General features: G+C 43.7%; 1 protein-coding gene across 7 annotated transcripts; it reads left to right on the top strand.

The window, feature by feature from the left end:
- Positions 1-1,288: 1,288 nt before the first annotated feature.
- heatr5b (HEAT repeat containing 5B) lies at positions 1,289-26,268 on the top strand. 7 transcript variants are annotated; one of them, XM_083532272.1, is made up of 37 exons: positions 1,289-1,380; positions 1,735-1,884; positions 2,411-2,586; positions 3,090-3,301; positions 3,600-3,708; positions 4,249-4,398; positions 4,915-5,086; positions 5,182-5,339; positions 5,911-6,160; positions 8,489-8,644; positions 9,062-9,312; positions 9,447-9,558; positions 10,473-10,625; positions 10,860-10,959; positions 12,146-12,259; positions 12,360-12,519; positions 12,625-12,800; positions 13,458-13,563; positions 14,162-14,352; positions 15,218-15,377; positions 15,679-15,868; positions 16,022-16,191; positions 17,620-17,767; positions 17,889-18,068; positions 18,667-18,918; positions 19,415-19,596; positions 19,842-19,910; positions 20,317-20,496; positions 20,599-20,845; positions 20,926-21,165; positions 21,328-21,455; positions 21,561-21,705; positions 21,804-22,076; positions 22,197-22,421; positions 22,806-22,957; positions 23,701-23,914; positions 25,360-26,268. In XM_083532272.1, exons 3-37 carry the CDS (start codon positions 2,461-2,463, stop codon positions 25,665-25,667), a joined length of 6,159 nt encoding a protein of 2,052 aa, XP_083388398.1. In that variant the 5' UTR covers positions 1,289-1,380; positions 1,735-1,884; positions 2,411-2,460; the 3' UTR covers positions 25,668-26,268. The 7 variants fall into 7 exon arrangements, with proteins under 7 accessions (XP_083388398.1, XP_083388394.1, XP_083388397.1 ...); XM_083532268.1 differs by having other exon boundaries at positions 5,911-6,208; XM_083532269.1 differs by having other exon boundaries at positions 1,380-1,396; positions 5,911-6,208.

Raw genomic sequence — 26,268 nt, 5'->3', positions numbered from 1 at the left:
ATCAGTAAACATTTGTTTTACTGATGCGCCAAGTCTCAAATCGAGCACCAAAATCCGCCATGATGCAACAAATCCGGCACTTAAAACCGTCCGTGTGGAAACATGGCGAAATTATAATTCATTTAAAACATTTACAAGAATTTTTTGTTGCGTTTGGTTTCACTAATTCTAAACTTTTGCATAAAGCATCCATACTTGTCCATGTCCATGTTGATTAGAGAATTAAAAACTTGAAAAAGCATTAATCTAAGGTACATTTGGAACAGATACAAATGTGCGATTAAGTTGCGAATAACTATTTTAATCATTTGACAGCCCAAATATGTACAATATATACTGTGGTGTGAAAAAGTCCCCCCCCCCTCCCGACGTTTGTCGCACTTTAATGTTTCAGATCATCAAACTAATTTAAATATTAGTAAAAGATAACACAAGTGAACACAACATGCAGTTTTGAAAGAAAAACAAAATGAAGACTTTGGAGTGGCCCAGTCAAAGTCCTGACCTGAATCATATTGAGATGCTGTGGCATGACCTTAAAAGGCTGCTCGTGCTCGAAAACACTCCAATGTGTAGTACTGAGCAGACGATGTATTGTACTGTAAAATATATAATATAATGTGTGTGTGTGTGTGTGTATACTATATATATATATATATTAGAAATGTAACAGTACACAAAATTCTTAAAGTTTTTATGACATGGTTTGGTACATTTAGGGGGAAGAAATGCGAAACAAAAAATTGCTTGTTGTTTTTTTATTAACACAGTTTTTATTATTATTATTATTATTATTATTATTATTATTATTATTATTATTATTATTATTATTATTAACATTTGTTATAATCAACATTTGAACAGTTTACATTTCTATAACAATTTTAGATAAAATACCTGCTTGGTTAAATAATATATAAAATATCATTTTATAAAAACAAAATATATATAAAAAAAATGAAATATAATTAATAAAATTAATGCAATACACTTTTTATAATATTGATTAAATTGGCACAAATTATAATTGAAAAAATTGAAAAATTGTATAAAATAGTTTACATATGTTAGAACCAATAATAATAATAATTATTATTATGTAATTATTATTATTATTATTATTATTATTATTATTATCATCAACATTATAGTTATTATTTTTATTATTATTATTATTATTAATATTAATATTATTTTTATTATTATAGTAATTTTATTATTATTATTATTATTATTATTATTATTATTATTATTATTATTATTATTATTATTATTATTATTATTATTATTATCATCATGCCTGTATTTTGAAGTTCTAGCTGCTTCCTGAGGGCAGGCACTAGTTAGCTTAGCGACACCCGGCTAGCAGAACAACATCAGGTAAGAGCGACTTCAGGTCTGCTGTCAACTCTTTTATTTTCTCTTTATTAAATTATAACATGGTGAAAATATTCGACAATTATTACTTAAATCGTCTTAATAGAAAACGCGGGACATTTATTACGAAATTCGGGATTTTTAGGTTGGATTTTAATTGAAGGTTCTACAGAAATTAGCCTCTTAGCCGCTCAGCTAGGTCTTTCTATCAGTCCATGGATTACCTGGCAGCTAGGCTAGTCTTAGATATATATAGGATTTAGTGCTATATCGAGTCAAAAATGTGATTTATTTTAATTAAAATTAATTTTTTTCTTGTGAGTGAAAAACCTCCGGCTAATATCGGCTTTGATACAGTTCTGTAGCTAAACCCTGGGCCGTGTCCTAAACAGGCGTGTCCACACTTTACAACTGCACTACGTTCCGTCGGAGGAACTGCAGCTCGCGCACGCGACCTAGCGCACTACTCGCGGGCTGTATTTGGGACGCGCCCGTGTTTATGCAGCGGTATGTATTGATACATCAGGGGTTTTATTATGTATATTTTTATATATGCAGTTGTGGCTCCAGTGAAAAGAGACGCGTTGAATTGTGTTCATTGTGTTTCATGCTTTATTAATGACTTTCATTAAGATTCCTGTCTGTGAAACTGCGTTTCTCTGTAATATTGATGCTTTTTAGTTTTACAGTGGACCAAAGTATCAACATAATAAGTAATAAATTGTATACATAAAGAAATAAAAAACTTTTTGTTCTTTATGATTGCACTGCCTGTTGAACCAGACATGCCATATTGCAGACCTCGTTAGATCTTTTCTACAATTTCTTTCTTAATTTAGACGGTTATTATTTTTACAACCTTCTTCTCAGCGCTATCGTTAGACTTCCTGCGAACTGTGATGCTCAATTTATAGTGTAATAAAACAAAAACACTATAAAGACCATTGATTCAGGCAGGACACCACTGACCCGACACTGAGATGTTTTCTGAACATTTATTTGTATTTCTTGTTTTATATTGTGCACTGATCAGGAGCTCTGTGGACTGAAGAAAACCCTGATTGACCCTTTCAGTGCTCGCCAATGGAGCTGGCACACAGTCTGCTGCTTAATGAAGACGCTTTGGCCCAAATCACCGAGGCCAAGAGGCCAGTCTTCATATTTGAGTGGCTTCGTTTCCTCAACAAGGTCCTCATCGCTGCCAACAAGGTACCACGATATACACAGCGATGCAAAGGGGCGGAAAATTTCCTTAGAATTTCTGGAAACTTTCAATTGGAACTTCATCTGGGGAATTTTGGAAATATTTTAAATTGGCAACTTGTTGGGAATTTATTAGAAATTTGGGAAAAATATATAGTTTATAAGTTTGTTTTAACTCGAAATTATAGATTTTTTTCCCCACTACAAGTTTCCCCGTTACCTACAATTTTGTAAAGTCTGTTCCCGTTAATTTCGATGGAAAGTTTCCGATCTTGAAGATCCTTGAGAGGAACCAGACTCAAAAGAGAATCCGTCCTCAGCCTCAACAGCAGATGTCCGTTCATTACAGTTCCATCATGGTCGAGGTGTTCGGGCGCTGTCCATTAAAACTGTGGTCCTGAACCAATGTAGCAGGCCGTTGATATTAATTCCAGTCCAAATCCGGTCTCAAAGTTTAGAATATTTAAAGACATTTGAAGCGAACCAATCGGCTGTTGTTGTTCTTGCAGGTCGATGTGAAGGAAAAGCAGAAAAAGCTGGTGGAGCAGCTCACCGGGCTGATCAGCAGCAACCCTGGACCTCCGACGCGGAAGCTGCTCGCCAAGAACCTGGCCACGCTGTACAGCATCGGCGACACCTTCACCGTCTTCCAGACCCTGGACAAGTGCAATGATATCATCAAGAACAAAGATGACACTCCGGCCTACCTCCCCACCAAACTGTGAGTTCCCCCCTTACGGTTTCTCCTCATGCTGCTAAAGCGTTAACTTTGATACTAGAACGTATCTGAGTGAGAACATTGAATGCAGGGAGCAGGTCAGGATTAGAAACGAGTTTATTAGAGGAACCTGGCAGGTAGAAAGAGGCAGACGTAGAGGACAGAGGGATTATGGAGACGTTCGATAGTCTGTGAGGAGCATTTTTATTATTTGTCCATTTCAACGAAAAAAACTAATTTTTGTTTCCACTCTGAATAAACGCATTTCTTTTCGTCTGTGTGTTTGTTGTGTTGCGCTCAGGGCCGCGGTGGCATGTGTCGGAGCGTTTTACGAGAGGATGGGCCGAATGCTGGGCAGCTCTTTCCCCGAAACCATCATCAACCTCCTGAAAGCTCTAAAGAACGCAGAGGTAAAACCACACAGCTCGGTAAAAAAAAAAAAACACCGGCTCGGGGCTTCTTAACGGATTTTATCGGCTTTGTCGATTGTTGCTGGAACTTCCCTCTGAAACTATCAAAATCCACCTCGATAGTTTTTTTCCAGCTTGTGGTAAATGGTACAAGACCGACCTCTAGAGGCGAATCAATGACACCACGCGCTGTTTGTTTCGACACGCGAGACCTTGTTCATGTTCGATAATATGAACGCTTTAAAACTTTGTTTAAAACGTATTAGTAAATGTTGAATACAACAAATAAACAATACTTCTAAATTTGTTCACTTTAATTATTGTTAAAGATTTAGTTTTTTTTTTTTTTTTTTATAAATTATTATTATTTTTTTTTATCCATTCCAAAAAAAATTTGGAATGTTTGTTTCTCTGTTGATTAATCGATTATCAGCAACTATGATCCAACGTAGTGAACGGTATCGGTAAAATCCATTATCGGCCCAGCTCTATGTGTGTGTGATCTGTGTGTGTGTGTGTGTGTGTGTGTGTGTGTTGCAGTCGCAGGGTCGAGGCGAGATCCTCCTGAGTCTGCAGAAGGTGCTGAGTGGTCTCGGAGCTGCAGCCGCTTCCTGCCACAGAGACATCTATAAAAACGCCCGCTCTCTCCTGACGGACAGGTCGATGGCCGTGCGCTGCGCCGTGGCGAAGGTCGGGACTCTCCGGCCGTCACGCCGTTATCGCTTCTTCAACTCTTGTCTGTTACTTAAAGGGGAAAAACGACAAGATTCAGTCATTTGGATGCATTTCTGAATGTCAGTGATGGTGGATTAGTGATAGATCAACAGATGGATGACTGATAGGAGGATCCACCAGGGAAGTGGTTTAGCTGTTGGACTGATCGGGTACTAAGTTCAAATCCCAGCATGGCCAAACTGCCACTGCTGGGCCCCTGAGCATGGCCCTTAATCCTAGACTGCTCAGTTGTAAATCTTTCAAAAGCCCTAAATGTAAAGGATGGATAGAAAGAGGATTAATGGATGGATCAAAGATTTTAAGGTGGTGTAAATGATCGGTGAATTGTTTGGTGGATGGATTGATTTTAGATCAATGCAGTGGATTTGTCTTGCAATAGGTTTTTACTCAATACTTGGCATGATGGACTTTCTTTTTTTCTTTGTTTGTTTGTTTTTCTTTCTTTCTTTCTTTCTTTCTCTCTCTCTGTAGTGTTTGTTGGAGCTGCAGAACGAGGCCGTGTTCATGTGGACGGCGGAGCTGGAGAACGTTGCCACCTTGTGTTTTAAAGCTCTGGAGGGTTCCACGTACGGAGTGCGCGTAGCAGTGTCCAAACTGCTAGGAACCGTCATGGCCACGGCACTCATGCCCAAACAAGCTGCAGGTCATCATCACCATCTCCACCATCGTTTTCTCCATCATCTCCTCTGCTTTTACACTTTTTTTTTCTATATGTTCTTTCGCTTGTGTGTGTATTAGTTATGAGACAGAACGTGAAGCGCGCTACCTTGGACGAGGTCCTGGAGCTGATGTCCACGGGCTTCCTGCGGGGGGGATCCGGTTTCCTGAAGAGCGGCGGAGAGATGCTGAAGGGAGGCGCGTCCGTCAGCAGGGAGGTGCGCGTAGGAGTCACCGAGGTGAGACGGGAAACGCTACACAGGTCTTTTGAAAAACGCTGTGTTATGGCTTTAAGCCAGGTCAAGCGGGGTTTTTTTTTTTTTTTCGTTAGCGATGATGGCTATGTTGGATCGTACCGATACTGCCGATAACCTTATATCCAACCGATTAAACGTTTTTAAAATGAATACGCTTTGAATTGAATAATGAAAGCATTATCAATTTTAAAAAATATAAATAATTTAATAAATATAATAAAAAATTTGAATATAATAAATATAATATAGTGCTTTATAGTGCTGCAGCCTGCAGCGTCAGTGATTCGCCTCTAAAGGCTGCTTTCCTCATTTATAATGACGGCTGAAAGCAACCCGGAAAAACTATCGTTATGGATTTTTGCCGATAACCGATAGTTCCGGCAATCAATTATCGTTGCTGATTAATGGGCAAAATCGGATGACCTCTTCATTGACGCGCTTGGGAATAGAAAGATATCTGGTTTGATGCTGATCCAATGAGCTTAAACAGAGTGAAATTACTAAATTATTTCCTGTGTGTGTGTGTGTGTGTGTGTGTGTGTGTGTTTTGCAGGCGTACGTGGTGTTTGTGACGGTGCTGGGCGGTCAGTGGTTGGAGCGTAACTTCGCCACCTTCCTGAGCCACCTGTTGGAGCTGGTCGCTCACCCTCGTGCCACACAGAGCCACGTGGAGGCGGTGTACTCGCGCCGCTGCGTCTCGTTCGCCCTGCGCGCCACACTCGGCGCCCTGCTGGGCGAAAAGGCTCAGATCGCCGCCGCCAAGGACATCTGCCAGGCCATCAGCAAGCAGATGAGGGCAGTGGGTAAGGAGCAAAATGGGGGGGAAATATCCAGGTTCAGAGCACTGCAGAGTAAGTACTATAGGTTTTTTTTTTGGTGTGCGTGTGTCTCTATCTTTCTCTCTATCTTTTTCTTTTTTTTTTTTATCCTGATTGAGGTGGTTTGGATGTTTTCCGATCTATTTATATGGCTCATGTTGCGCTGTCGCTGTAGCACACAATCCCAGGAGATACACTGGTGGTGAAAATTTAATACATTCCTCTTTACGAATGCCACAGTGATTCATCACAGAAAGATTCTGGCGTTCCGCAGGCTCAGGCAGGTCGTCCTCCAAGTCCTTCAAGCATCATAATGGAATTATAGATCATGATCAATTAACGGTGACTGAAAATTAGTTTTAAAATGTATTAGTAAATGTTGAATTGAACAAATAAACAGACCAATTCTATTCAATTAAAACTGAAATTACTGATCTCCAGAATAATATACAGTGTACACGGGTGTGTAAACATGCTCCAACAAAGACTAAATGGAAAAAAGAATTATTGGCAATTATATTTTATATACTAATAAATGGAACATAGCAATTTATCTTGATAAAAAAAAAAATACAAATATAAAGATATAGAGATGTAAGTGTTAAATTATGAATACATAGCTTTCTGCTAGTCTGATTCGGTGTGTGTGTGTGTGTGTATATGTATATATGTATATATATTGTGTGTATATATATATATATATATAAAATACAATATATTTCTAGTCTTTCTTTGAAAACTAGCATTTGCATGTGACAGCATGACATAGAGCCAGGTTTCACACGAATCCTAAGCCACACGTGACCTCCCTCCACTGCTGATGTTAAATTTCCCGTTCGCTCTTCGAACACGTTTTTGTGTGCTCTTCTATTGGACTCTTACTCTGTGATTGCTTTGAGCTGAAAGATCAAACCTTTTTTTCCCCCCTGCATTATTCTACCCTTCACTGCCTTCGCCAAAAATACACAGAATAAAGGAAAATTATTGATAAACGTGTCCAGGATTAAAAAATATGTCTCGTGTATATAATGCTATACTGCATGTAATGAGCTACGAACCTGTTCGTAACATGTAACGAAGAACCGTCGCAATATTTTAGTAATGATTGTGTGCATGGAAATCTTTCGCTGGATATTTCAAATATTTCAGCCCCTTGATGCACAACCCGTTTGTAAGGCACAGTAAAAAGTTTGTGGACACCTGATCATCAGATCGGTATGTGCATCTTTTTTAACATCCCGTTCCTCGTTGAGTACCTATTTACTGTTATAACAGCCTCCACTCTTCTTGGGGGATGTTCCACCAGATTCTGTGGATATTCGTGCTCTTTCAGCCACAAGGTTGTCAGTTCACATTCATCCAATATGGTCGGAGCTCTATAGCAGAAGATCTTCCACTCCAATCCATGAACATCTTCACGAAGCTGGTTTTGTGTCTACATGCCGGAACAGGTTTGGGTCTCCAAGTTCGCATAAACGGTGTCCCAAGACTTTTGTTCATACACTGTGTACTATTTGTAATCAAAATAGACGAGAGCTAAACGTAAATCCACGGATTTTCAGTCATCGTCCCTGATCTAGTGAACTAGCATAAGCATGCGTTTTTGGTTTTTGCTTCTTGAAGCTGTACGTCGTTCTGGATCAGGGCAACAGCTGAACGCTGTAAACGTTATGCAATCCCATTAAGCGTGTATGACTTGAGGGCGAGGTTTGCACTGGTTAGATGTATCATTCGTGTTAAGCGCCTTCTGCGATTCGTGCTGGATCTCCGCAGCGGTGTCCAATCTGGCGAGCAGGAGTCTTCCTGAGGTTCACGCAGAGTTTCACGTTTGCGCTTTGTTCCGACTTGCCGCACGCAATGAAATCGCAGACGTGCTAAGTCAGAACAGCACCAGTTGCACCGCTCCCGATGGGCACAGGACGATGTCTTTTTGCACACTGACTTATGAAGGCCGGTGCTCCCTGTGACTGTGCATGCGGCCTTGTGACGCCATCCGTTGGAGTATTACAAATCAAGTCTCGAAAACCTTTTGATACCACTTATGTTTAACCAGTCGCAATGACATACTGACACGTGTTTTATGGGAATGAATATGGGAAGATACTGAATGCCTGCGAACGCATTAAATCTCTTTAGCTTCATGAGGAAACAAAGGCAGTGAACGGCCGAATAATCTAATCTGGACTGGAGAGAAATGAGAACGTTCCCCTGATTCGTATTCCAAACCTGATTGTACCATTTGTATAGAGATTTATTCCAGTCCTGCGATGTTGAATAGAGGAAACTCAAAACAACCTGTGTTTGGGGTCACAGAGGCGGTGGTGAGCGACAGCAGCGCGGAGAACAAGGGCACCGCGGCCGACGTCTCCGCCAGTCAGCATGTGATGGTGTGTGCCCTTAAAGAGCTGGGCAGCCTGGTGCAGAGTCTCAGTGCCACAGCGGCACCCCTCATCCAGGAACCTTCTATTGGTAAGACATTTATTACAGTTCCATCATTGTTGAGATGTTCAGTGACTGGTGCATAAGTTCGGAACTGTTCATGCAAACTGTGGTCCTGAACCATTGTAGTAGACTGTTGATATTAATTACAGTCCAAATCCAGTCTCAAAGTTCTTGAGTTGCTGAGTTGGATCCTTAGGCTGTTGAGGTGGAACTATCCATAACTGTACAGAGTGGAGAACTCCATCCAGAGGTTGGGTGTCGGGATGAATCGGGCAGATTCACTGGTCACTGATACCTCATGGTTATGGTGAAATGATATCAGTTGGCAAAAAAAAAAAAAAAAATGTGGTTGATCCAATAAAATAATCAAACAAGAATTAACTTGCAAAAACAAATGGATAAAAAGTTCATCCTGGCCTAAATCACCTGATTTTCTCACCGCAGGTTTGTTGGAAACAGTTATGTCAGTGCTTCTTCACCCCAGCATGGCGGCTCGTCTGGCCGCGGCCTGGTGCCTGCGTTGCGTTGCCGTGGCGCTGCCAAATCAGCTGACTCTGCTGCTGGACCGCTGTGCTGAGCGCATCAACGCCCTGAAGAGCTCACCTGAAGCTGTGAGCGGGTACAGCTTCGCCATGGCTGCCCTGCTGGGCGCCGTGCACCAGTGTCCTCTGGGGCTTCCTCATTCCAAGGGCAAGGTGTGTGTGTGTGTGTGTGTCTGTGTGTGTGTGTGTGTCTGTGTGTCTGTGTGTTAGTTAATGTCTTTATTTGTTTATTCCTTGATTTTATACCTAAAGCATTGCTCTATGGTTGGTTGTGAATATTATTTTAGATGGTGGTGAGTATAGCGGAGGATCTGCTGCGCTCTGCAGCCCAGAACAGTCGTCTCTCTCTGCACCGTACTCAAGCCGGCTGGCTGCTCCTGGGAGCGCTCATGACTTTAGGTAAACCTTCAATGATCATAAAACATCACCTGATCGCTCAGTCTTACTGCACACTCAACATCACCTGATCGCTCAGTCTCACTGCACACTCAACCTCACTGCACACTCAACATCACCTGATCGCTCAACCTCACTGCACACTCATCACCTGATCGCTCAGTCTCACTGCACACTCAACCTCACTGCACACTCAACATCACCTGATCGCTCAGTCTCACTGCACACTCAACCTCACTGCACACTCAACATCACCTGATCGCTCAACCTCACTGCACACTCATCACCTGATCGCTCAGTCTCACTGCACACTCAACCTCACTGCACACTCAACATCACCTGATCGCTCAGTCTCACTGCACACTCAACCTCACTGCACACACATCACCTGATCGCTCAGTCTCACTGCACACTCAACTTCACTGCACACTCAACATTACCTGATCGCTCAGTCTCACTGCACACTCAACCTCACTGCACACACAACATCACCTGATCGCTCAACCTCACTGCACACTCAACATCACCTGATCGCTTAGTCTCACTACACACTCAACCTCACTGCACACTCAACATCACCTGATCGCTCAGTCTCACTGCACACTCAACCTCACTGCACACTCAACATCACCTGATCGCTCAGTCTCACTGCACACTCAACATCACTGCACACTCATCACCTGATCGCTCAGTCTCACTGCACACTCAACCTCACCTGATCGCTCAGTCTTACTGCATATACTTCTGATTATTGTTTTTAATATTTAGAATCAGGAGTGGTTTAGTGATCAGGAGAGGTTAAAGGAAAGGATTAGTGATCAAGCGAGTTTTCTGATCAGTATTTTGTTCACACTGAGGGTAGGGAATTAGATAGATGGATAATTAAACTGATATACACTACATTTATTCGCTCTCAGGCTCGTCTCTTGTACGCTACCACCTGCCCAAAATGCTGCTGCTGTGGAGGAACGTATTTCCTCGCTCTCAGAAGGAGCTGGAAGCTGAGAAGGCCAGAGGAGACTCGTTCACCTGGCAGGTCACGCTGGAGGGTCGAGCTGGAGCACTGTGTGGTAATCCTCATTAAAAATCCTGAAATGTTATGAGCATGCTTATCAAGTTCCGGTCCTGTGGAAGACATCATTGGACCGAGCTTCTGTGGTACAGTAGTGAACGTGACCCTTTTCTTTATGAGGGAGCAGCAGCAGCTGCTATAACATAACTAACTTGTCTTGCGCAAGAGCCAGGACGTTACACGTAGATTTAAACGGTTAAAATGACGTGATCTTCTCCCCTTCTCTTGTCAGCCATGCGGAGTTTTGTGGCTCACTGTCCTGAGCTTCTCACCGAGGACGTGATCCGGCGGCTCATGACTCCTATTGAATGCGCCATGACCATGATGGCTCAGTATGTGTTTTATCATGAAAGCTAACATTAGTCTAACATGAACGATTATATATCTCTATTATCTGATTCTAGAAATGAAAATAAGAGTTAAAAGTATTCAGTAGAAAGCCAGGTGGTAGTTATAGTGGTTATGGTGTGGGTTTGGGTTTAAGGTTTGAGTTTGGGGGTAATTGTACTGTTTTAGGGGGTAGTTGTAGTGATGGAGGGTTTGGGGTGGTTGTAGTGATGGAGGGTTTGGGGTGGTTGTAGTAGTGATGGAGGGTTTGGGGTGGTTGTTGTAGTGATGGAGGGTTTGGGGTGGTTGTTGTAGTGATGGAGGGTTTGGGGTGGTTGTTGTAGTGATGGAGGGTTTGGGGTGGTTGTTGTAGTGATGGAGGGTTTGGGGTGGTTGTTGTAGTGATGGAGGGTTTGGGGTGGTGGTTGTAGTGATGGAGGGTTTGGGGTGGTGGTTGTAGTGATGGAGGGTTTGGGGTGGTGGTTGTAGTGATGGAGGGTTTGGGGTGGTTGTTGTAGTGATGGAGGGTTTGGGGTGGTTGTTGTAGTGATGGAGGGTTTGGGGTGGTTGTTGTAGTGATGGAGGGTTTGGGGTGGTGGTTGTAGTGATGGAGGGTTTGGGGTGGTGGTTGTAGTGATGGAGGGTTTGGGGTGGTGGTTGTAGTGATGGAGGGTTTGGGGTGGTGGTTGTAGTGATGGAGGGTTTGGGGTGGTGGTTGTAGTGATGGAGGGTTTGGGGTGGTGGTTGTAGTGATGGAGGGTTTGGGGTGGTTGTAGTGATATTTGAGTTCAGGGGTAGTTGCAGTGATATTTGAGTTCAGGGGTAGTTGAAGTGACTAACCGTTTAGGTCGGTAGTTGTACTGAATGAGTTTAATTGGGCAGTTGTAAAGATTAAGGGTTCAGAGCGTAGTTGTAGTGATGGTTGGGTTCAGGGGTAAGTAGTACTCATTAATGGTTCCGGTCGGCAGTTGTAGAGATTAGGGGTTCACAGAGGCATTTATAGTGGTTAATTGTTCAGTGGTTAGTTGTAGTGATTATGGTTTCAGGGGTAGTTGTGGGGTTGAAGGGGGCAGGGGGCAGTTTTAGTGGTTATTGGGTTTAGGGGGAAGTAGTAGTCATTAAGGGATCAGGTGGGTAGTTATAGTAAATATTAGGGGTGCAGTTGTAGTGATTAAAAGTCTCTGTCTTCAGCGTTCCTGCAGTTATAAAGGTTCATGGTGCTCACCTGAAGGCCAGCGCAGCAATGGTACGCCTCCGTCTATACGACATTTTGGCCCTCCTTCCCCCCAAAACATATGAAGGCAAGTCCTGCTGAGAACAAACTCTGTTCTTCTTTCTGTGGGTATCTTTTACCCTTCCTGTACTCACTGCCTTGTTGTTGTTTATGATGATGATGATCAGGCAGTTTCAGTGCTCTCCTGAGGGAACTGGTAGCCGAGTTCACCCTGACAGATAATTCGTCCAATACAACAACGTCCCTGCTGCGTTCCCTCTGTCACTATGACGACAGCGTCCTCATGGGTTCCTGGCTGCAGGAGACAGATCACAAGTCCATTGAAGACCAGGTGAGTAAGGAAATTCTGAAATTCTGGTCTACTTGCTGTAGACGTGTTCTGAGCTGTGTAAGAACGTGTAGGTGTTTTCTTTTTGTTTATTTATTATTTTATCAGTTGCAGCCAAACAGTGCCTCAGGCAGTGGCGCCCTAGAGCACGACCCCTCCTCCATCTATTTGCGAGTTCCTGTGGCGGAGGCCGTCCCCGGACCACTGCCGCTCGGGGTGTCCGTCATCGATGCCTCAGTCGCTCTTTTTGGGGTCGTGTTCCCTCATGTTTCCTTCAAGCACAGGTAAAAATTCACTTTTTTGGTTTTCTGTCTTCAGTCAAATGCACCAAGTAAAGTTTTTTGATGGTGGACAGTGAAATTGAAACCCCTGGTTTTAGACAACATTCCTTTATTGGCATCATGTAGGACCTTCTTTTGTGACCAGTACAGCATCAATTTGTGGTGGGAATGAAGAGGGTTTGCCAGAGGGGTGACCACAGCAGTGGCTAGATGGATAGCCAGTGGGGTGACCAGAGAAATGGCCAAAGGGTTGACCAGAGTGGTGGCCAGAGGGGTTTTGAGTCATTGGTTTTGCAGAACAGTGTCCACTATGTGACTAAAGTTGGCTCAATTGTTTAAAGATCTTTTGACTCCACAGGTCATAGGAGATGTTCAATTCAATTAATTTCTATTTGTATTGCGCTTTTAACATCGTCTCAAAGCAGCTTTACACAGATAATGTGGTGATAAAAATGAATAAGATGTTCTTTAAAAGTGTAAGTTTGTCCCTGATGACCGAGCAGTCAGCGACTGTGGCAAGGAAAAACTCCCGAGAACATGTGTAAGATGGAGATGAGGAGAGAAGATGTTAGCACTCTGCCTAATCGTCCACTGTCCGGATACTAAGAGTCTGGACATTTTAGTGTGTGTGTTCAAATGAAACTATTTGACTATTTTTAGGCTCCAGATGCTGGATCACTTTGCCGAGTGCATTAAACAGGCTAAAGGAGTGCGACAGCAGGCTGTGCAGCTCAACATCTTCACCGCTGTGCTCAGTGCCCTAAAGGTAAATCACAAAGAAGGAGGGTTTAGAGAACATCAGGTTTTGAGTTAAAGAGACAAGCGAAAGTGTGGAGCTGGAGATTCCTGTCAAGTTATTGTCGAGTCAGTGATTTGAGTTGAGAGTTGAGGAAGGGGGTTGGAACATGGTAGAGAAATTATTTGAGGTGTAGATTCCAGGTGATGGCTGAGAAACTAAGTCACATCAAATTAGAGATTTGAGCTGAGTCGAGTAAGCGAGTCATGTCATATTAGAGAGATTATTTGAGGTAGAGATTTGAGTTGAGAAAATGACGTGGATCATGTTATATTAGAGAGACTATTTGAGGTAGAGATTTAAGATGACAGTTGAGAAAGCAAGTCAAATCATATTAGAGTTGATTTGGATTAGAGATTTGAGTTGACAGTCGAGAAAGCAAGTCATATTTCATATTAGAGTTGATTTGAGGTAGAGATTTGAGTTGAGAGTCGAGAAAGGGAGTCACATCGTGCAACATTTGAGTCAAGTTTTGTCAAGTGTGTAATTAAGTCTCACAGGTTGACCTGATTTAAATGATTCAATTAGCTTGTCTACGTTTCTGAGAATTTTATTTGCGTGTATTCAGGGTCTGGCTGAGAATAAGAGCACTCTGGGCCCTGAGGAGGTGCGGAAGTCAGCCCTGGCCCTGGTGATGGGAGCTCTGGATAACCCGAACCCCATCCTGCGCTGTGCTGCGGGTGAAGCTCTGGGCCGCATGGCGCAGGTCGTCGGAGAGGCCACGTTCATCGCCAGCATGGCTCAGCACAGCTTCGACAAGTAATGCAGAATATATATATATATATATATATATATATATATATATATATATATATATATATATATATTAATTATAGACTTTGATTAGAATTATAACATCATATTAATTAAATCATTTTTGCATGATTATAAATATATATATATATATATAGACAAAAGTACTGGTACACCTGCCTTTTTCAGCTGTATGTGGTTCCCTCTTCAAACCTTTATGTTGGAGATACCCTCCAACATTGGAGATGGAATTATTTTTATTTATTTAAACTAGGAGACTCCAACCTGTTCCAGCATGGCACAAAGTGCACAAAACCAGCTCCATTAAGATATCCTTTACATGGGATGGAATGGAAGATCTGCTGTGGAGCTCCAACCTTATTGGATGAGTGTGAACACTGACTGCAACCCATGCCTCCTCAGCTACATCAAGACCTGACTTTACTAACACCCTTGTGGCTGAATCCATCTCACACCAACCTCCACAAAATCTAGTGGAACATCATCTCAGAAGAACTCGATGTGGAAGGAGATGTTCACAAAGAAGAATCTTATCTTCAGGTGTCCATAAAGGTTTAGCATATATAGTGTATATTGAGTAGATGATGTAAGTTATAGATATGTTAGGAAGCTGAAGTCAGAGCACAGTGACAGCCATGATCTAGCCCCCTTGAAACACAGAGCTTTAGGGGCCTTGCTGAAGGCCCCAAGAGTGACAGCTTGGCGATACGGGGACTTGAACCCCTGACCTTTCGATCAGAAACCCAGAACCATTACTGTTAAACTTCTACTTCCCCACAGCACATGTGTATGATGCATTTTTTTCATTCATTTATCTATTGATAATTGTATTTATTTATTATTTTTTTAGGCTGAAGTCTGCTCGAGACGTGGTCTCCAGAACAGGTCACTCTCTGGCTCTGGGTTGCCTTCACCGTTATGTTGGTGGCATCGGTTCCGGTCAGCACCTGAAGACCAGCGTCAGCATCTTGCTCGCCCTTGCACAGGATGCCACTTCTCATGAGGTCCAGGTGAGAAATCTCAGCTCCAAACCAAAATAAAAAATGTTGACATTTCCTGATTGATCCTTTTGGAACAGCTGGGAATGTTTTTTGAAGCACTAATAAGTTCAATTACAATTTTTATCAACACGTATGAGGATTATTTTGATGTTCCAAATGGTTCGTTCTCCACCGTAGGGTTTTTTTGGGCTTGATTCTCTTCCGGAGATATTGAAGGCTTCAGCAGCAACTTTTCTTCATTTTAGACAGTTCTGTATTGCAAGGAATGACGGCTGAACTAAGTGTGTGTGTGTCTGTGTGGGTTTTCCAGACGTGGGCTCTGCACTCTTTGGCTCTGATTGTGGATTCCAGCGGCCCAATGTACCGGGGTTACGTTGAGCCAACGCTGTCCTTGGTGCTGACTTTGCTCCTCACCGTTCCCCCCTCCCACACCGAGGTGCACCAGTGCCTGGGCCGCTGTCTCGGAGCGCTCATCACCACCGTCGGCCCTGAGCTCCAGGGTAAGAATATATATCAAATAAATATTGCAACTCGATTAACAAACTTATTAATGAAGGAATGATTTTTTTGGGGACCGAAGGGTCTATCAATAGTTCTGAGGTTCTAAAAATTTTCATCAGAACTTCAACGTCGCTGTGTTACTCTGTGCCTAGGAAACAGTGTGACGATCTCGACCATCCGCTCCTCGTGTCTGGTCGGCTGCGCCATCATGCAGGATCACTCGGACTCGCTGGTGCAGGCCGCCGCGATCTCCTGCCTCCAGCAGCTCCACATGTTCGCACCGCGCCACGTCAACCTGTCCAGCCTGGTGCCCTGTCTCTGTGTAAGGTTTACTCAGTGCCTTGGGCTGTGTGTGTGTGTGTGTGTGTGTGTGTGTGTGTGTGTGTTGGTTCATTTACAGTGTGTATATGGGGACTGCATTTGTAGTGTGTGTGTGTGTGTGTGTGTGTGTGTGTGTGTGTGTGTGTGTGTGTGTGTGTGTGTGTGTGTGTGTGTGTGTGTGTGTGTGTGTGTGTGGTTATTGCAAGTGTGTGTGTTGGTTCATTTACAATGTGTGTATGGGGACTGCATTTGTAGTGTGTGTGTGTTGGTTCATTTACAATGTGTGTATGGGGACTGCATTTGTAGTGTGTGTGTGTGTGTGTGTGTGTGTTGGTTCATTTACAGTGTGTATATGGGGACTGCATTTGTAGTGTGTGTGTGTGTGTGTGTGTGTGTGTGTGTGTGTGTGGGTATTGCAAGTGTGTGTGTTGGTTCATTTACAATGTGTGTATGGGGACTGCATTTGTAGTGTGTGTGTGTGTGTGTGTGTGTGTGTGTGTGTGTGTGTGTGTGTTGGTTCATTTACAATGTGTGTATGGGGACTGAATTTGTAGTGTGTGTGTGTTGGTTCATTTACAATGTGTGTATGGGGACTGCATTTCTAGTGTGTGTGTATGTGTGTGTGTGTGTGTTGGTTCATTTACAATGTGTGTATGGGGACTGCATTTGTAGTGTGTGTGTGTGTGTGTGTGTGTGTGTGTTGGTTCATTTACAATGTGTGTATGGGGACAGCATTTGTAGTGTGTGTGTGTGTGTGTGTGTGTGTGTTGGTTCATTTACAATGTGTGTATGGGGACTGAATTTGTAGTGTGTGTGTGTGTTGGTTCATTTACAATGTGTGTATGGGGACTGCATTTTTAGTGTGTGTGTGTGTGTGTGTGTGTGTGTGTGTGTGTGTGTTGGTTCATTTACAATGTGTGTATGGGGACTGAATTTGTAGTGTGTGTGTGTGTTGGTTCATTTACAATGTGTGTATGGGGACTGCATTTGTAGTGTGTGTGTGTGTGTGTGTGTGTGTTGGTTCATTTACAATGTGTGTATGGGGACTGCATTTGTAGTGTATGTTCGCACCGCGCCACGTCAACCTGTCCAGCCTGGTGCCCTGTCTCTGTGTAAGGCTCACTCAGTGCCTTGGGGTGTGTGTGTGTGTGTGTGTTGGTTCATTTACAGTGTGTATATGGGGACTGCATTTGTAGTGTGTGTGTGTGTGTGTGTGTGTGGTTATTGCAAGTGTGTGTGTGTGTTGGTTCATTTACAATGTGTGTATGGGGACTGCATTTGTAGTGTGTGTGTGTTGGTTCATTTACAATGTGTGTATGTGGACATTTGTATTGTGTGTTGGTTAATTTTGATTGTGTGCATTTGTATTGTTGTTTGTATGTATATTGTTACTGCAACTGTGTGTGTGTGTGTGTGTGTGTGTGATTAGGTCCACCTGTGCAGTTCTCACCTGCTGTTAAGGCGAGCGGCCGTGGCGTGTTTGAGGCAGCTGGTGCAGAGAGAAGCAGCGGAGGTGTGTGAGTACGCCATGAGCCTCGCCAAGAAGGCCGGAGACAACACGGACAGCACCGCTATCAGTATGTCACCATTCTGACTTCCTGTTAGAACAGGAAGTGCATCTACACAAGATCAAATCGGGATTCCGTCGGCTACATGTCGCAAAGCTGTGAGACTGATCACTGATGATCACTGTTTCAGACCTGAACATCAGCGAGACGGGGCTGGAGGGGGTTCTGTTCGGAATGCTGGACCGCGAGACAGACAGGAAGCTGTGCTCCGACATCCACGACACGCTGGGACACATGCTGTCTTCTCTGGCTGTGGGCAAACTCTCACACTGGCTCAAACTGTGCAAAGACGTCCTTGCTGCCAGCACAGGTGGACAATTTATTTTCTCTGCTTGCCTAGCAACAATGTCGCACATCACTAATAATACACAGCATGGCAGGATCCCAGACCTTTCCCACAATATACAGCACTAAAGCTAAAAACTTTAAATTTCCACTTAATTAATCTTTTGGTTTATTTATTATTATTGAGACACTTTTATTTGTTGCATTGGTTTTTTATTTTATGTATTTAAATTTTTTAATGCTTCCTTTGGTTTTATTTTATGTATGTATTTATTTACTTTTACTATTTCTACACCATAAAGTGATTTATTTAAATCGGAACATACAAAGCCTGAGATTGAATTTTCTAAGTATTTGATATTTAATTCATTTAATTAAACTTTGACCACTTTTTATCCACATACTAATAAAAAGGAACGACTGATTTCGCAAAATGTGGTTGAGATTTAACTTTTGAAATGTAGTGAAGTAAAAGTTTTCCCCAAATGGAGAAACTTCAGAATGAAAAACGCTATTTAAGTACAGTAACCAATTACATTCACTTCCTTACTGTCCGACACTGGTAATAATGAATAATTAGTAATAATGATAACTCATCACTGCCTCCTCCTGTCTCATTTCAGAGGTGGGAGGTGCGGTGGCGTTCGAGGTGGAGAAAGACGAAGACTCCGAGAAGAAGGACGAAATGGACGACGACATCATGTTCACGGGGCTGGGCGAGGACGACAAGTCGAAGCCGTCTGTCGCCCCGCGCTGGGTGACTCGAGTGTTCGCCGCCGACTGCCTCTGCCGCATCATCCACCTGTGCGAAAACGCCGACAAAACCCACTTCGACTTGGCTGCAGCTCGCACCGCCAAAGCAAAAAACCCTAAAGGTGACATCGTAGCGATGCCGCGTAACCCAAACGCTCAGATTTAGACCGTTTTTAATTAAGGATTTGCCGATACGATACGCATCACGATACAGGGTTTGCGATACGATACGTTGCGATACTGTAAGCAAGGTGATGTATAGGGATGTTTCTCATTTGTACATTTTTTTTGCCATAAAAAAAAACAAAAAACACAACGTACGTAAACGAACACATTTATGCTGCTGTTGCAATTATTTCTGGTGGAAGCTAATCGTTTTGACTACAGCGCCCCCAGAAAACAGGTGGATATTAACGCTGTTTACGTTCACAGATAAGAAAACCGCTATCTATCTAGCGGTGAGGATATAGAACTCAAAACAAAACGTTTTTTTTTTTAATACCGATATTGCGTTTTTGAGTATCGCCTAACGGAATATCGCAATACTCGCATGTATCAATATATTCTTTCACCACTATTTGTAACCGATTTTTACACGTCTGATTGTTTTCCTCACAGGTGACCTCCTGGTCCTGCACCTGTCTGATCTGATCCGGATGGCCTTCATGGCTGCCACGGATCACAGTCACCAGCTGCGCATGGCCGGCTTGCAGGCTCTCGAGGACATCATTAAGAAATTCGCCTCGGTGCCCGAGCCCGAGTTTCCCGGTCATGTGATCTTGGAACAATACCAGGCTAACGTGAGTTCTAATTTGTCTGTGCAATTCTTTAAAACACAGACGGAAATGTCATCATTCATCAAATGTACATTGAGTTCAATATTCGTCGTAAATCCCCGCAAATGAACTGTCGTTATGGCAACTATAAGAACGAGTGCATTAATGTAAAAGGCTTTCGCACCTCTGCTTGTTAATGCAGATTACGCACAGGTGTTTGAGCCTCACCATTCACTCGTCTTTTTTTTTTCCTCTTCTCTCACGTTCAGGTCGGCGCAGCTCTTCGACCCGCATTCTCTCCTGACACTCCCTCCGACATCACGGCCAAAGCCTGCCAGGTAAAGCAAAGCGGACGAAATGTGAACATTCGACATTATCGAATGCTAGATGGCCTCGGAGTCCGCGAGTCGCAATCTGTTCGGGTTAAAGGGAACAGCTCCAATAGCTCTGAAGCTCCCAAAAGCGTGCGCCGTTCATTTCCGAAGTTCTCACGGCGACGCGCGATGTGGCGGCTCATAGAAAACTAAACGTAAAATTACACCCGGACATGAACGAACAGAATGAAGCATTGGGAATTATTTAATATATATTAATGGTAAAATAAATTAAAATGTAAGTGATTCTGATTTTAAGAAAGGCCTCGCTGATCCTAATGGCCCTCCACCAAATATTTTCAGGAACTGAAAAAAAACACGAGGGAAAAAAAACCAAGCTAAATCCCATAATTTCCATCACGTGTGTCAGGTGTGCAGCGCCTGGATCGGCAGCGGTGTAGTGAGCGACCTGAACGACCTGCGCCGTGTTCACAACCTGCTGGTGTCTTCTCTGGACAAAGTGCAGGCGGGTAAAGGCTCGTCCAGCCAGCTGTACAGCGAGAGCGCCACCACTATGGAGAAACTGGCTGTGCTCAAGGCCTGGGCCGAGGTGACGAACACACACACACACACACACACACACACACACACATACACACACTTTATCAGCTAATAAAATCATTGACTATAAAACTTCCTCTCTCTCCCTCAGGTCTACGTGGTGGCGATGAAGCTGAAGAAGGAGGCGGAGTCGAGGCCGGCGCCCCCCGTGCGCAGTAGCGAGGACGACGAAGACGAGGAGGACGTGGGGGAAGAAGGCGACGTGCTCCCCGCGGACAGTCTGATCACGCTGGTGCAGCCCGAGCTGCCGTGTCTGAGCCGCCTGTGGCTCGCCGCTCTCAGAGATTACGCTCTGCTCACGCTGCCGGCAGAGTTCGCCAGCCAGCTGCCTCCTGAAGGTAGAGCTCACCTCATTTTATCTCATCTCATCTCAAACAAATTCCTTGTCCAATAAACCCGATTCTGATTCTGTGTGCAGGCGGCGCGTTCTACACTCCCGAGACCATCGACAATGCGCGTCTCCATTACCGAAGCTCATGGGCCCCCATTCTGCACGCCGTCGCTCTCTGGCTCAGCACGACCGACTTCGGGGCCCTCGAGTGTCCCGAGGAGCCCCAGAGCGCCACCAGCGCCGGGCCTCCCGGCTTTCCTCAGGGTCCTCCTGCCTCCGGGAAGAGCCACGATGAGCTGGTCAAAGACAGAATGCATCTGCTCTTGGGTACTGAACACGCTGATAAGAAAAGATTATTAATGCATTATTTTGTGGACTAATAAGATTTAAATAATTGATTGAGATTTAGCGTAATAAACTTTTCATTCGTGTAAATCGTCCATAAGTAGCGTATAATAAAAGCATGATCTCGTTGGTTGTGGCTCTCAGGCGTCACTATCGAGTTCCTGTGCTTCCCGAGGCCTGAGGAACCCATCGAGCGGGTGATGTCGTGTCTGCAGGCCCTCAGCACGCTGCTCGAGTGTCCACGGGCTCGGAAACACATCGCAGAAGATCAGGTCAGCGATCATTTACACTCATAACAGCATGAGTATTTATGTGCTGTCTATTTATAACAATGTTGGAAATGTGTGTGTGTGTGTGTGTGTGTGTGTGTGTGGTAGTTGCTGGCCGTGGAGCTGCTAAACGTCCTGCACAGGCTGTTACTCACACGTGACCCTCCGAGCGTCCAGCTGCAGGTCACGGCCGTGGTGCAGGAGACCATCCGCTCGGCTCGAGAACATCTGGATCAACTCCGGAGCTCCGAGAGTGAGTTTGAACCACGTTTCATCACGACATCGCTTGGTCACGTATCACCCTGTTCGCACGTCTTTTACACGTATTCCCGTAAACTTGTTCTCTTCCAGGTACCGAGGAAGTCGGGGAGAAGGATTTGGGCCGCCTCCTGGGAGAGGGCGGAGATTCTGGTGAGCTCCAGCCGGGGAAGTCTTTGGTTTTTGCTGCCATGGAGCTGCTCGTCTTCCTCCTGGTGCGTCACCTTCCACGGATCAACACCAAAGTCACGGACTCGCCGAGCCACGTTCCCGCGAAACCCCAGCAGCTCTCCGAGCACAGCAAACGCCTGCTCGCCGTCACCGTGGGCATCCTGGGAGAACTGCCCTCGCTGTGTTCCCCTGCAGGTACACACACACTCACACACACACACACACTTTCTCTAGCTTATGTGTGTGAATACAGTTGCTCCATGCCCCTCTCTCTCTCTCTCGCTCTCTCTCTCTCTCTCTCTTCTGTGCTAACAGGAAGCATGACCATCCTGCCCACGGTGCTGTTCCTGGTCTGCGGTGTCCTGAAGGAGACGGCGGTGAAGACGCCAGACGGCACGGTGTCTCCGCCGGTCTCGGCCGCCCTGCAGGCCATCAAGACCATCATCACGTCTAAGCTGGGCCGTGTGGAGCACATCCAGCAGCAGTGGAGCAGCCTGGTGAGGAGCAGCTTGGCATCTGTGCTGGACTACTCGCAGCCTGGTGAGATCATCACACACACACACACACACACACACACACACACACACACACACACACACACTATCACACAGTTCTCACTCAGTCAGCATGTACAGTGAGAAGAGACAGTCTGTGCTCATGTACACAGTGTGGTGAGATTTCAGAAGACACTAAGAAACACACAGAGTAGGACAGACAGAGACACACACAAAAATCACACACACACACACACACACAGAGAGAGAGAGAGAGAGAGAGAGAGAGAGAGAGAGAGAGAGAGAGAGAGAGACGCACGCACATTTCTAATGTCCAATACTAGAAATGCTCATCGATATCAATGACCGCTCTCTCCTTCTGTTCTTCTATTTCTCCATCCCTCCATCTTTCCCTCATTTCCCCCATTAGACGAGTCCAGACCCAGTGTGGACGAGGTGAGCATGCTGACAGCCATCACTCTCTTCCTCGTCTCTGCCGGCTCCGAGCTGCTCGGAGTCACCAGCTTACAGAAGGGGTGCATGGAGCAATTCCGAAACGCCCTCAACTCCACTGACCCTCTGGTACTACACACACACACACACACACACACACACACACACACACACGTGTGTGCAACAAGTTAAAATTGCTATTTTAAAAACAATTTTTTTTTTATTAAATGCCTGCCTGTTTAAATTAATATATAAAATAATATTTTACAATATAAAAACATATATTTCAAAGTTTTAAATGCATTTTATCATAGACTTTTATTATATTGATTAAATTGACTGATCAGTTCAATTGGCACAAATTAAATTGATAAAAATATAAATCAATGGAAAAATTTATTTAAATAGGTTACATTTGTTAGACCTCATTTGGGTAATACAGATATGTATAGAAGTGTGTGTGTGTGTGTGTGTGTGTGTGTGTGTGTGTGTGTGTGTGTGTGTGTGTGTGTGTGTGTTTTTTACATTTAATATTAAATTTTCTAAAGAGATGATCTACTTAACTGTTCGACATATTTCAGCATACTTTATCAAATGTCTTCATTCCTTCCATCCTTCATTCATTCACTCCTTCGAGATGCAGAATTGTCAGATTTTCAGAGAGAAATTTTAAGAGAAATTCTTAAAGCTGGAAATAAAGTGCAAAAGAATCCATAGTGTTAGACTGCTTTTTTAAACCTCTGGCGTGTTTTTAAGTTTAATAATCACTGTGTTTAAAGAGTTTCTATGTTCCGCATGTAAAAAGGATTGCATTTGAGATGTGTGTGTGTGTGTGTGTGTGTGTGTGTATGTGTGTGTGTGTGAATGTGTAGGTGCAGGCTCGGGGTTACCAGCTGCTCCTGTCCGTGTTCCAGCATTCGGTGCGAGCTCTCTCCACCCCCTACATCCACGCTCTGGCTCCCACGCTGGTGGAGAAGTTGAAGGCAGCAGAGCGCTCGCGACCCTCCAACCCGGCCGAGCTGCATGCCCTGCAGGAGGGGGTCCGTGTCCTCGAGGGCCTGGTGGGGCTCGGCGAGGAGCAGAACCGTGAGTTCACACCCCGCCCCCGTCCACTCTGATATGCATCCTCTCCAACGATACGATACATTAAAGATACACATGAAGCAGTGAAAGATTCGATGCAATACGATTCACCCTGATCCGATCCGATACAATACGATGCAATCGAAAAATCTGATTCTATGCAATTCAATATGGTTCAGACAGACAGCAAATCATCAAGCTTTCTAACTTCTAATGCACAAACAGGCCTTTGTAGTGCAAAAAAAGATCAAATAGAAACAGATGTTGTGTCTCCAGGAAGATGCAGCTCTACCTCTGCTATGTTGATCTGTATTCTATATGACTCTCAGGTGACACGTCATATTCACGTAGCAGCAGTGGTGACGAGAAATCAATCGGAAATATTGGTCATCAATTATTGGTCACTTTTGAAATAAAAAAATGAAATAAAAAAAAAAGCACATCAAATGCTAATTGTAATATATGTAACGAGAGTGGTGTTAAACGCTAATTTCACTGTTCTTACCAAGCACGCGTTTGTGGGTTCTTAGCTTTGTTCTGCCGATCGGTTTATCACCACTGCTGTTAGGACACCGATAAGGAGGTGACACTCATACGTTAACCACAAATTTATCTTTACCAAATCGCACTGTTCTCACAGTATTATTTCCAGATTCTATTTCAAGTGGTAACATAATTTATAACTTTGAATTTCACTGTCTAAATGTAAATTTGATATTTTTTTTACAGATGTGAATGTTAAAAAAAATAAAAAAAAATAAAAAATTGAACACTTTTTGAATTGATGCATCACATTGTTAACTTTTATACCAAAATCTGATGTTTATGATCACATGACTTATTTGTGATTTGATGAATCAATTTTGACATATAAACCTTTTTTTTTTATTTATTTTTATTTATTTATTTTTACCTCGAAAGACAAGGACATTGTTTGCTGTGTAGAGCATTTAATTTTCTCATTATTATTATTAAAGTCGTTCCTGAGAGAGTGGGGGAAAAAAAACGAAAGAGAAAACACCAGAAGAGAGTTTCAAATTGCAGCTGGGACTATTGCTATCTGTATCCATACCGATAGTTTTTCCGGCTTCCGGTCCTCTGTCATTACAAGAGCGGCCTCTAGAGGCGAATCACTGAGGCCACGTGCTGTTTGTTTTTACCTGTAAAACTGCGTGGAGCGCAATATTATATTTATCATTTATCAATTATATACTTATATTTATTAATAAATATATTCATATTTTGTATTTAGCACACTCATAATTCAGTATTATTCTTTCAGTACTATTATACATGGAATGTGATGTTTTTTCAAATCCAGTATCCATTTCAAAACGGAAAAAAATCGTTAAATTAATCGTTTATCGTCAGTTAACCTCCTAATAAAAATATTTAAATCACTTATAATATGATGATTATTCGTTTTTTTGTTTTTTTTCTTAACCTAGGTGTTCAGTTGCTGGCTCTGCTGGTGCCCACGCTCATCTCCTACCTGCTGGATGAGAACACCTTCTCCTCAGCCCCGCCCACCTCCAAGGCCCTTCACGAGTTCGCCCTGCAGAACCTGATGCGCATCGGGCCGCTCTACCCCGCCGCCTTCAAAACCGTAATCGGGGCAGTGTCCGAGCTTAAGCCCCGCCTCGAGGCGGCCATCAGAGCCAATCAGGAGAGCAGCAAAGCCAAGGCCGCAGCCAGACAGGCCCAGCCCACTGTGCAGGCCACGCCCACTATCAAACTCAAGACTAGCTTCTTTTAGTTTGTAAATTTTTTTGGGGACCAAACGGTTTGAATATGAAAGTGTGTGTATCTCGTCGAGTTCGTATACCTTTCACTTCTGCACCTTAATCAGAGGAAATCATCGTAGAAGCACTTGGTCATGAAACCTGTCTTTCATTCCGCCTTGTTTCTTTTTTAATCCTTCAGTCTTTCCGCACGTTTTTTGTCGCACGTTTCGTGACTCCGTTACTGTTCTATGAGTTTGTTTCGTGGACGTGTGGACGGCAGATCTCTGCCTTTTAAACATTTTATGAAGTCCGACACTGTGTGTGTGTGTGTGTGTGTGTGTGTGTGTGTGAGTGAAAGAGCGCGTGTGTTTGTGCACTGCTGCTTGGTTCAGTCTCGTGTGTAAAGAGTTCAACGTGGCTGTAAATATCAGCAGGGATTGATCTCTCCTGTTATTTATTTCAGCAGTGAGGAGTTCCGGTGAAGCTGCACACAAATGTTCATTGTTTTATCGTTCGGCAGGTTTCGCGTCGGTGTGACGAACAAACGCGTCGCATGAGACCCTCGTCCTCAGATCCACCGATTAATAAAAAATCTCTGTAGATGATCACAATAAAGAAAAAAACGATACATCA

The sequence above is a fragment of the Silurus aristotelis genome, assembly GCF_946808225.1.
Source record: "Silurus aristotelis genome assembly, chromosome: 27".
NCBI classification, from domain to species: domain Eukaryota; kingdom Metazoa; phylum Chordata; class Actinopteri; order Siluriformes; family Siluridae; genus Silurus; species Silurus aristotelis.
The sequence above is the reverse complement of the archived record's forward strand: the minus strand, read 5'-3'. Positions and strand labels throughout refer to the sequence as shown.

Bases quoted from the DNA above. Each gene is read 5' to 3' on its own strand.
- heatr5b (XM_083532267.1), top strand. From the start codon at position 2,461: ATGGAGCTGGCACACAGTCTGCTGCTTAATGAAGACGCTTTGGCCCAA. The intron at 9,559-10,472 runs GTAAACCTTCAA...ATTCGCTCTCAG, and splicing joins GGGAGCGCTCATGACTTTAG to GCTCGTCTCTTGTACGCTAC. The intron at 22,422-22,805 runs GTGAGATCATCA...TTCCCCCATTAG, and splicing joins GCTGGACTACTCGCAGCCTG to ACGAGTCCAGACCCAGTGTG.